This window comes from Pleurodeles waltl, chromosome 6 (genome assembly GCF_031143425.1).
Source record: "Pleurodeles waltl isolate 20211129_DDA chromosome 6, aPleWal1.hap1.20221129, whole genome shotgun sequence".
NCBI lineage: Eukaryota > Metazoa > Chordata > Amphibia > Caudata > Salamandridae > Pleurodeles > Pleurodeles waltl.
In genome coordinates this window covers 572,143,595-572,156,085 of record NC_090445.1, presented here as the reverse complement: position 1 = coordinate 572,156,085, position 12,491 = coordinate 572,143,595, and the positions used below count along the sequence as shown (strand labels likewise).

The window sequence follows — 12,491 nt, the reverse complement described above, 5'->3', positions numbered from 1 at the left end:
AGAAAAATGGGACCTTGTGGGTACGATATAGGGAGAGAAAGGGAAACTGGGGTAATGAGATGATGAGAGGAAATTATGAACCTTGAGGAACTGAGAAACAGGTGATATTCGAGGTGCTAAGAGGGAGGCTGAAAGGCAGTGGCGTAGCAACAGTTGCCATGGGCTGTAGTACAAGAAAGGAAAGTGGGCTCCTGACTTCTGAATGTATAGTAAAATACAGGAATAATCAGGTTTCAGCAGACCCCAGTGCCATTGCACCTGCACCATCATTGGTGGCTATGTCCCAGCAAGAGGCTGGGGTCAGAATAGGGGACATACCTGATTTCTCCATCTCTGTTTATCCAAGGCCAAAAAGTACATCCAGTCTCTCCCGGAGCTGCCGAAGAAGGATTTCTCACTACTGTTCCCCAACGCCAGTCCATTGGGTAAGAGAAAGACCACTTTGTGACTACCATGCAAATAACATTAAACACCATAAGAGGCTTCTTTCTTCAAGCCAATTAACCAGATAGGGTCCTATGTTGCAGGGTACCTGTCAGGTGCTGCACTTTTAGAAGCAATGAAAATAACAGGTTTGTGTTTTGGGCTGTATACTTGCAAAATATACTTTCTGTTGCAAAAAAACAGCCTGCAAAGCCCACTCCTGATCACTTTTTCTAATATAATAATAAGCAGAACCATCTCTCTCTTTATAGCTAATTCAAGGTCCCATTAGTGATTAGATGCTCTTTCACCTGGGAGAACTGTATCACCCTGAGATGAGGTGGACCAGAGAAGAGCTTGAGAAGAATAAATTATATTTCCCTACTTTGTGGTCATCTAGTAGGATGCTCAATTATCCAGAGTTCCTTAGGTCAAGTGGTGACAGCCTCTGGTGTCCTAATATGGAGCTTCTAGAAAAAAAAGTCTGTATCATCCATTGCTTTTAGCTGAAAAAGCAAGTACTGATCTAGGATTTTTTACCCAACCTAGGTGCCTTAAAACGAGACATACCATGTCCTATTGCTATAATCAAGTAGACCTCTTAATGTGCCGTTAATGCCCATGCCTTATGTGCTCTTCTGTAGCTGTCGATTTGCTGGAGAAGATGCTAGAGCTGGATGTAGACAAGCGGCTCACAGCTAGCGAAGCTCTGGAACACCCATACTTTGATGAATACCGAGACCAAGAGGAGGAAACTGAAGCACCACCGTATGATGACTCTCTGGAGCAGCATAAACTCACCGTGGATGAATGGAAAAGTATGAAATGTCTACTATTTCAGAATTATCTGTGCACTTTCTTCTTATAAAAAGGACTCAAATTATCACTGTTTGGGCTGCTGCAAGACCTGCCACCCGTGGGCTCTTTCTCTACAAATCTCTTGTGTAGATTATTACACCATCTCTCTCTCTCTAGAATAATGGCACCCATCAATCATGACCTCCGTGCTCAACCTTCGAGTTCCTTAAGTAGTCTCTGCATAACCTTTCATCTAATGTACGTCTGGATAGATCCAATAACTACAACCCTTGTTCATCTCTTACCCATCCACCAATAAAAACATCTTCCACTTTGTTACCTCTAGGGTACTGCCTGTACACATCTCCAGTGCCCTAGCTCTCACTGCGCCGTTTGTGCACCATTCTCTCTTTTTCTAACTACCTTATACCTAGCTTTGCCTACAAAACCATCAGATGGGCCTTTTACCCAAATACAGCTCTCTTGTTGCCCTGTGGCTTCTATCCCACTCTTTGAAGGGACTGCTGCTTTATCTCGAGAAGCCTAATATGATGACTTACCCTATCTCTTTTTCACTTTTCCAAACTTCACTGAGCAATGAATAATGTTTTCATTAATTGTATAGATGAAATTTGATGATTTGTGCATACGCACACCACGCAGTGCACCACCTTCACCTGCAGCCTTATTCCAAAAACCGCATTTACAATACAAACACTGAAAATATTAATGATGAAGAAATACTTTTTCTGCAAAATCTCATTTCAAAGAAAGCCTATGTTTTGAAGTGTGTTGTAGTGATCATGACTTTTCAACTCCAGATAGAGCAGGTTTCACAAGCAGAAAAAGATTTAACATGCAGAAAAAGGACATAGACTTTAAAAAAAATAGATTCCATTTTTAGTAAACTTCCTCACTCATATACTTCGTCCACATTTATTGCTTTAAGGCCCATATTTATACTTTTTTAGAATCGTATTTGCGTCATTTTTTCACCCAAAATTGGCGCAAACTTACAAAATACAATTGTGTTTAAGTTTGCGCGGCTTTTGCGTCAAAAAGCGGCACAAATGTGGTGCTAAAAAAGTATGAATATGGGCCTAAGTGTTTTTTCTTGCTTTGCATAACTACCATTTTATGAAATAGCTTTATCTTGCGATACTTCGGAGGAAAGGATCAGCTGCCTGAAGATCCAGGTTCAGCGAAGTAAAAGTTTGCAGCCTTTTGTTGGTACACAACGAAATGAAAAATCAGGCCCATATTTATACTTTTTTAGCGCCGTATTTGCGCCACTTTTTAATGAAAAAATGGTGCAAACTTACAAAATACGCCACTTTTGCGTTAAAAAAATGACGCAAATGCGGCGCAAAAAAATTATAAATATGGCCCTCAGTTTTTATCTTTCTAAATTTGGTGCTCAAAGATTTCTACAAACTACAGTTCCTATAGTCCACTCACAAAACAAACGGTAGATTAAGTAGGCAAAAATTCTTAAATCTTGGTTTGCAAATAAGGGCGAAGTTACAACATTAAGAATGAGAAAACAAATATTTTGTTCTTGCATAATGTCTTCATTAATCAATTCTGGATCACTATTTGGAAAGGTCGCCTCCAGGAGTGAGAGGCACATTCATTTTCCACGTCCCTTTGGCTCTTGCACTCATGGCACAGAACGAAAGGAGTGATGGCACCCACTAGCTTGAATGGTGCTCTTTATGTAGTGATGTGATGAAGTTATTTACTAAACAACTATTGAACATGCATCGCAAATCATAATCTACAATTTGTGGTAGAAGCAGAATATATTTTTCTTTATTTTTTGTAGGAAATATTTACAAAGAAATTGTGAGTTTTACACCTATAGTGCGAAAAGATTCCAAGAGGAGGAGTGGTTTGTCGCTGAAGCAGTGAACCAGCTGGAATGGAGCACGTGTGAGCAAGATGGAGCCTCTCTCCTGAGGAAGATGCAGGAAACACGTCATGCTTTGTATATATTTTAAGTGGGGTTTTAGGAATATCGCCTTGCTGTCCCAGCACGGACTTTGCGAACATCAATGGATACAGAGGCGTCTGTAAAGCAATGGTTGTTAATAAAACTGATGTGAAATGCATGCCTTACTCTATGCACAACCTGTTTGGAAATCTTAAAACAAGAAACAGACATGTCAGAGCGAAAAGTTCAAAATTGAGCGACAGTAATTAATACTCATTTTCCATAGGAAAGGTCACTACATTTAGATTCATGGGGCACCAAGAGCTATTTAACTCACGACAGGGTTAAAACATGTCATAATCTCATACAAATACGCCTGCCCATACGGCTACACTGCTTGTGTTCTTATAGATTGTATGAGGGCTGCTTATAACTGCAGTGTGGGCCTGTAATTAATGAACAGATTACCTTTATTGTTTCATACTATTAGTGCTTTTTTACAGGGGTACTACTGAACTGCTGCTGCTCATGTGCACAGGATGCTGATCATACACTAAGACCATGTGATACATGGACAGACTGGGATACTAGCTGTTTGAACTCCTGGGACCTACCTTAAACAATGACAGCTGCAGTTGCCTATGCCCTAAACTGTAGTGTGTTGTCATGGGGCGGCCTATGGAAGGCGTGACTGCTGCTCTTAAATTAGTGCCGCTAATATGCAGTGACCCCACATAACACCACCCATGCCACACAGTGAGTCAGACTTACATTGTGCCTCTTATACACAATGGATATCCATGTTTGCTGCACACAAGCACAATGGGCGCCCAAGGATACCTTCAGGCAAAGGATTTATGAGAACCCCTAAAAATATTTGCTGCTTTTTCTCATAATTAGCATTCATGGTTTTCTTAACTTAGAAATTTTCTTAAACACAGAACATAAAGCTTGCGTTATTCTGTCCGATTTTCAATGCTGTTTGCCATCAATAGATGGCACCTCAACATTAATGTTGCAAGTGGAATTTAAAACTCTATATTTTCAATAATTGGGTGGTCTCTGAAAGAAACACTGTTAGATCCAATAGCTCTCAGCATTTAAATATAAGTACTGGGTATCCTCAAATTCTGTGTGGCAGGGTCAATGTCCCCAGCGTCTGCAGTCATCATCCATACTATAAGCACTGAAGCATTTCAGTTGGCGTATCTAGCTGCTGAGACTGATCAACTTGCAACAACAGAACCCAATGCACTACTCTACAAATTTCTGTAGACACTAGCTCCCACCAAACCCAGAAAACACAAACTTAGCCACAAATCAATCAACCAACAAATGGTTTATAGGGGAGCTTGTACGAACTGATAGTGGGAATGAAAATGACACAAAATAGCATTACGTTTGACTGAAGGAGACAAAAGCCCACTTCAGGAAGCACCAGAGAGGCTTCCATTAAGCTGTCAAGAGAGCTAAAAAGACTTACTTTGCCAAGCGCATTCTTGAGGCACCCAATCATACCAAGGACATTTTCAGCATCTGTTGGAAACTGACCAAACCTGACTCCTATACATAAAGAAACTACTTTTATTTTCCTTGACCTGTCTGTCGCCTACAAGACCACTGACCATACAATACTTAGGCAAAGGTTTGAACTCTGGGCAGGAATCTCCGGTTCAGCACTGCAGTGGTTTTGATTTTGAATGCAGCCAAAAGTCAAAATCTGAACAAATTAATCATCCACATGGCTAGACGTGTGGAGTTTCTCAAAGCCCACCCTTCTCTTCAATTTTTTAGACCTCTTTGCGCAGTCCAAGGTGAAATTCCAAATGTATGCAAATCATACAGAAATCTATTTGGAAAATTTTCGACATAATTCTGCTAGCTTCACTGTGTGCTTAGACCACATTTTCCACTGGCTGAGAGTTTCTTGAGCATGAATAGTGCCAAGACAGAGACTGTAGTGGTCAGCGAGCCCAAGTCTACTGCACAACAATTTGCCTGTCCTACAAACTTAGGGCTTCATTTACAAGCCCCGTGCACCGCCACAGTGCCATTTCTTTTTTGGACGCAGCGGCGGCACTAGCAGTACACTACACTGCTCTATATTTAAAAAACAGATGCACTGGGCCCAATGCGTCCGTTTGTAAAGCCCTGCATCACATTAGTGGATATGCGGCAGGCACGAGACATCTGAGGCATCGATGATGATGAGTCTGTTTCTTGTATATGAGGCCCTTAGTATTATCTCCTTCTATCTCACCAAAAGGGAAAGAACTTGGGCACAGTTTCAACACTAGCCTCACCTTTGCACTTGAATAAACACTGCAATAGAGAGCATAAACCAGCAGCACTCCCTTCTATGTAAAATCCCCCCAACCTCTCCTCAGTGGATGTAGAATCAAGTTGGTGTTGGCACATGTAGGTGGCTGGTACATATTCTTTAATGGTCTTTCAAAAAATCTCATTGCTAGACTCCAAAATCTTGACATTCAGGCAGCCAGTTTGTCTCATCTTCTTTTCCTTGGATCACATCAAACGAGGCCTGAAAGCTCTCCAGTGGAGGCCAAGATTAAATACACGGTATTGTGCATGAGCCATAACGTTTATTAGGCCAAAGGCCCTGCAGATCTGTAAAAATGGATACCCCGCTGCATCCCCACCAGAGGCCATCACTTAAGATCTTCCCACTTTATCAAATTGCAATCCTTCAAAAGGATGAAAATACAGTGGCATTTCACTGGGGGTAAAAGAACGAAAACTGTGGACTGTCATCAACCTGAACCTAAGCGTGGAACCCAACCACATGACGTACATGAAACCCGGGAAAATGGAAATGTTTAGATTTGTCTTTAATTGAGATCAACAAACTACGAGTTGTGCTGAGGAATTTCAGTTATTAGGATGCCTGTTTGTAAGGTACATTTCCCTTCTACAAGCAAGTTGTATCTCCTTTCCCCCCTTGGTATTCTGAGGTTAACTTCTGGCAATTAAGAGTGCTATAAAATACACCCATAGAAATAAATAAACAGTATACCCCCACATGAATGTGAGAAGTGTAAAAAGTGTTACACATAACCCCAAAAGGACACCTTAAATCGGTTTGCGCCCACATTCCACTTGAAGATTAGTGGGAGAAAAGCCTATCCTTGAAGAAGTTTCACAGTTACAGTGTAGCACAAGGATACGCACAAGGCATTGACCTATGCCTATGCTGCTTTTGACTAACATGAAGGTCTGCATTGATTTACATTAGGAGGATGTATGTTTGAATAACAAATACCATTACAATGGAAGCTTAATAACGAAAATGCCTTTGCAACGAACGACTTTCACAAAGACATTTTTTACAACAAATATGCATTTACTTCGAAAATATAAGTATTTAACACATGAGTATAAATGCTTTATGTGTGTGTGTGCGTGTATATAAATAAAATAAGTTGGTCTTTACCTGTAAAATACTTACTTTTTTGGCAAAGGCATTTGTGGTAAAGCCATATATTTATGTATGTATGTATATATATGTGTATATATATATATATATATATATATATATATATATATATATATATATATATCCTAATTAACCCAAAACTCCTGATCCCTAAAAAACTCTTCCCACTCCAAAATCCCCTTGACACCTAAAAACCATTATCTACCCTAACCCCTAGAAATTTTCTTACCACCGAAAAACCATTAACCATCCTAAAGATTTCCTTGACACCGGAAAACCCATACCAACCCTAAAAAGTCTCTTACCACCCAAAAACCCATACCCACCCTAAAACATCCCTTACCACCCAAAACCCATACCCACCCTAAACCCTAAAACGTCCCTTGCTACCCAAAAACCCATACCCACCCTAAATATTCCTGTACCACCCAAAAACCTATACCCACCCTAAATAGTCCTGTACCACCCAAAAACCCATTCTCACCCTAAACCCTAAAAAAAAATCCTTTGCCACCCAAAAACGCATACCCTAAAAAATCCCAAAACAATTTACTACAAAAAGACTTTCGTTCTTAAGCCATCACGTTGTTTAGCCTTTATATTTAAGGCTGTTTCTCACATAAGGAACATCTTGCAATAAAAAGATGAGTGTATTCCCGGGTAATGCAAATGAGATAAATGTACTGCATTGACCCAGTGAAGGTAGTTTCGGAATTGGAAAATGCCACAAGTGCCCCAAAGATTTAGCAAATTCTTGCAACATAGAATGTGAAATGCTGATCACTAGTGCCATAATACAGAATGTCAATACAAAGGAAATAAGGCCACCAGAAGTGCTGAGCAGAAGAATATGCCATTGAAAAGTACTAGGCTACTCAATAAGGCAACCAGAACTGTGCTGCTCAGTAAATCAACAAGAAGTGCTGTATTACTTTATGAGCCAGTTCGAATAATTCTGCTATATAACCTTCCAATTAGAAGTATTACGTTAAAGGAAATGTCCATAAGAATCTATGACAATCAGAACAGTGCCATGAAATTACCCATCAAAAGTAGAGAAATGTAACATGCTGAGCTGAAGGACTGGATACAACAAATGCTAAGGATGGTATCCAATGCAAAAACAAGGTGGTGGATTGAATGCTTGAATTAATCCCAGCCACTGGCAACTGCTCAAGCTCCATCCCAATCCATCAAAAAACAATGGATTGTGATGCGGCCCGAGCAATTGCCAGTGGCTGAGATTAATTCAAGCATTCCATCCTTCACCTTGGTGGGTTTGCTTTTGCCACCCTAAGTGTATGCCCAGTCGTGGGTCCCAGGCTCACTCTGCCAGTAGAACCAAGCTGTATCTGGCTGAAGAATTCTAATTAGGGAGAAACTGGTCCTGGATTGCTTGTTTTCCGGTTCACAGGGGACTTGGCCTGGCAGTTCGGGCTGGACTGTTCCCATGAGGAGCAGGGTGAAGACTGATTTGTATATGACTGGATCCAAACTGAGTTGGAATGGTGGGCAAAAAAACATGATGGACTGGAATACGGCCCGAGCGATTGACAGTGGCTGAGATTAATTCAAGCATGCCACTCATCACTTTGTTGTTTTTGCTTTTGTCGCACTAAATGTGAAAGGTATGCCCAGACGTGGATCCCGGGCTCACTGTGCCACTGGAACCAAGCTGTATCTAGCTGAAGATCTCTAACTAGGGCAAAACTATGTTGCTTGTTTTCTGCTTCTGGTAGGACCTGGCCTGCCAGTTACGGCTGGACTGTTGCCATGAGGAGCAGGGTGAAGACTGATTTGCATATGCCTGGGTCCAAAGTGAGGTGGCATGGTGGGCAAAAACGATGGACTGGGATGATGCCCGAGCGACTGCCAGTGGCTAAGATTAATACAAGCATTTCACCCTTCATCTTGTTGTTTTTGATTTGTCCCCCTAAGTGTGCCGGATATGCCCCGATGTGGATCCTGGGCTCACTGTGCCACTGGATCCAAGCTATAGCTGGCTCAAGAGCCCGAACTAGGATAAAACCAGTCCTTGGTTGCTTGTGTTCAGGTTCAGGGAGGACCTGGCCTGGTAGTTCAGGCTTAACTGTTTTCATGAGAAGCAGGGTCAAGACTGATTTGCATTTTACTGGATCCAAACTGAGGTGGCGTGGTGGGTGAAAAAAGATGGATTAGGATGAGACCCTAAGTGATTGCCAGTGGCTGTGATTTATTCATATATTTCATTGATCACCTTGTTATTTTTACTAAGGACGGGGACAGGGGCAGCTAAAACATGGCCATCAGAAGTGCTGGGCTCCAGCAACTTGCTGTTTTGTATTATAAACCTGCATTGCTGTGCCACAGAATATGCAGATCAGGATTACTAATCTTCAAAGAAAATACTTCGAAATTCCTGTGATGCAGAATGTGCAAATCAAAAGTGCTGTTGAACAGAATGTGCCTAAATAAATTAATGTGCCAGAAAATGTGCTCATCAGAATCACTGTGGAAATGACATTCCAAATTCGAGTCCGAGACTAAGGGCCAGCTGTAGGAAGGCATTAGCGCCTCGCAAACGACGAAAAACGCCGTTTGCGAGGCGCTAATGCCCTCACGTGATGCTGAAACACATATTGCGAGTCGGTACCGACTCGCAAAATGTGTTTCAGACTCGCAAATAGGAAGGGGCGTTCCCTACCTATTTGCGAGTCGCACCGCGATGTAGGGTTGATTTGTGACAGCGAAAGCGGTCGCAAATCAACCCGCAGTTACCATCCACTTGAAGTGGATGGTAACTCATTCGCAAACGGGAACCCCTTCCCCTTTGTGAATGCTCACAATAATATTTTTTCAGAGCAGGCAGTGGTCCTATAGACCACTGCCTACTCTGAAAAAAAACGAAACTAAAAGGTTTCGGTATTTTTTCTATTTGCAGCTCGTTTTCCTTTAAGGAAAACGGGCTGCAAAGAGAAAAAAAAAACTGCTTTATTGAAAAGCAGTCACCGACATGGTGGTCTGCTGTCTCCAGCAGGCCACCATCCCCGTCAGTGCCTAGACTCGCTATGGGGTCGCAAACTGCGACCCACCTCATAAATATTTATGAGGTGGGTCTTTGCGACCCCATAGCGAGTAGCAGAATGTGTCTGAGACACCTTTCTGCATTTCCTTTTGCGAGGTGCAAATTGCGAGTCGCTGGGACTCGCAATTTGCACCTCGCAAAAGGAAACCTACCTACATCTGGCCCTAAGCCACACAAAATCACAGGACTGCAGATTGTGACCTTCAAATCAGACGTGACCCATATATCTCTATCACACTTACAATGGCATACTGAATCGCCAAATAAGCCGGCCATAGTGATAAATAGTCAAACGTATTCTGGTATATAGTGCCAGAACTGCCCTTGAACATTGCCCCACAAGAGTTCTTTTCACAAGGCTCCAGTTCCAACTACCTCAGACCAAAGGTGTTATTTGGTGGTGGCCCCATTATCCTAGGACCACCACAGGCGAAGATATGTGCCAAAATGTGTTTAAAAAGGAATACTCTGCAAAGCATTATGGGGCGAGTTTTGAGTGTGCAGTGAATATTATAACAGCAGCTCTCCTGTGCCGGATAGAGCCGAGCTGGTGTACTTCTTTATTTTGTTTGCAAATGTGGACTGCGCTGCATTTTTTTTTTTTGACAGGGCACCCAGTCCCACCCAGACACCCCAGAGCAGGCTTATGTTGGAGAACAGCACAGGGAACCCACACTCTACTGCCCTCGCCAATTCCCTGCACAGTCCGCACTTCTGCGTGTGGCTGTGGGAGATGGCAAACCTTTGTTGCGTCCGTCTGCTCCAGCAGGCAGGTGGGTTCAGTGTTGGCCGCCTCCTGCCAGATCCTGGGGCCCAGGAATGGAGTCCTGAGCTGCTCATGTCTCAACAGGGAAGCGCAACGGCGTTTCCTCACGTCTTTGCGGTGCTTGGGGTCCCGGCCCCCCTTTTCATAAAACCGCCTGGGGGATGGGGACTCCGGGCAAGATGAGACACAGGGAGGGGGCCCCATCCATGCCCTCTTCCCAACAAAGGATCAAATACAGTTTCCAAGTGCCGTCCCTGGGTCCTAACCCGCCGCGGGGGAATTTACCAGACCTGCTAGCCAGCCCCAGGCACTTGTTGGCAAAGAAGGTCAAACTTTAAAATGCCATAACTCCTGCCAAGTTGGGTCTATTTGGATCATCCGAGGCTCTTTTTACTCCTAGTGGTGACCTCTATCCCCCAAAGTGGTGCAGTCCTCCAAAAGCTGGTACTCCTGGCTCCCTGTGCTAGTTCTCTTTTGGGGCTTTGTTGGTGGCCACAGAAGAGTCCACGGCTTCCCCCACTGGTCCTCGGGGGAGTAAGGCGGCCAGCTTCACTGGCCCTTGGGGAAACCCACTGGTCCTGGGGTCAGGTGGACAGAGTCCTGGGTCCTGAGTGGGGGTCAGGGTGTTCCTTTTTCCAGTTCTCCAATGAAGTCCCAGGATCCAGCAGCACAGTGGGTGGGAAATCCACAGGCAAGAGAGAGTCTTCCCCTTGTGAAGAGTTTTTAAAGGGGAGAGTAAGGTTCCAGAAGACAGGCAACCCAAACCAGCCCTGGGATGCCACATCACCTCTCCACCCATGTCCCATTCCTACTGCACATTATGTTGGGGCAAACCAAAATGGAGTCATCAAGGAGCCACTGGTCTTAGGGTCTCAGCTCCGCCCCTCGCTGACATCACTGCCAGAGACTTGCAAAGTCTTGGACCAGTCACAATGTAGGATCAAGCATGAATGTTCTGGGTGCAGAGAAAGCATCCACTGATGCAATATTTCTCTGGACCAAGATGGCAGGGAGCGTGGGTAGTGAGAGATTGTGGGAAAGGGACAATACTCTGAATAATATGGAGACAATGCCTGAATGGCTGGAGAGGTACCGGAACAGAGCAGTCGCAACAGCATTATGGGTGGGCTTTGCGGATGGCTTGTGAATTCCATATCAAACACTGCTCAAGAAGTGCTAGGCTGACAATTTGAAATCAGAGAAAAGGATAGAAACGCTGAAAAAAGAGTTGCAGGATGGTATATCCATTCACAAAGCTACCCATACCAAATGTGATGATCTTCCCATTGGAAATCTTCCAAAAAAGGTGGTCGGAAAATATAGGATGATACTTCACCTCCTCTGGCCGAAGGGAAAGTTAGTCATTGACTAAAACTGAAGAGACGATTGTGCAGTGACATACTGGAATTACTACTATTTATATCTGTTATGTTTTGTTGTTTTATAATTGTAGCGGCGGGCTCGTGCCCTCCCTTTTGTTTCTTCTGGTTGTAGCTTACTGCTTGTATTTGCAGGCTTCTTTTTTCTCTGAGCAGGAGAAGGACTGCTATCCCCATGACCCCTTGCACTATCCACATCACTCATTGTCCCTTCTGATTCCCCACCTACCCCGAGTCATGTGATACTCATGATCTCTCACTAGCTGTACCACAACTTGTGGCCTCCTCAATACCAGATCTTATATGCTTCCACCATCCATCAATGGCTGACCCTAATAACTCAATGCTTAAAGTGATTTCCATTAACGCCAAGGGACTTAACCACCCAGTAAAACGTCAGAAATGTTCAGACTATTGCCACTCTCTTCAGGGCAATTTGGTTATCTTGCAAGAGACCAAATGGCTAAAAATAAGCACTTTCCTTCCATACAGGTTGGACATCTGACATTGCCTGCTCCCCTGCTATATCCAAAAAGCATGGGGTCCTTACACTGATCTCCAAGAACTTTTAGCTTTCAATTATAATCATCAGAACCAGACAAAGAGGGTAGATGGCTAATTACATCACTGCAACACCCCTCTACTGAAATTTATGCAGTGAATACATACACCCC

At 43.3% G+C, this 12,491-nt stretch overlaps 1 protein-coding gene across 1 annotated transcript in view; it reads left to right on the top strand.

The window, feature by feature from the left end:
• Positions 1-3,332, top strand: part of MAPK13 (mitogen-activated protein kinase 13) — a 136,548-nt gene extending 133,216 nt beyond the window's left edge. Inside the window, exons 10-12 of the mRNA XM_069238757.1 lie at positions 347-425; positions 1,068-1,241; positions 3,047-3,332. Of these exons, the coding sequence (XP_069094858.1) occupies positions 347-425; positions 1,068-1,241; positions 3,047-3,132 (339 nt within the window). The 3' untranslated portion in view covers positions 3,133-3,332. The remainder of the gene's footprint in view (positions 1-346; positions 426-1,067; positions 1,242-3,046) is intronic.
• Positions 3,333-12,491: the final 9,159 nt, after the last annotated feature.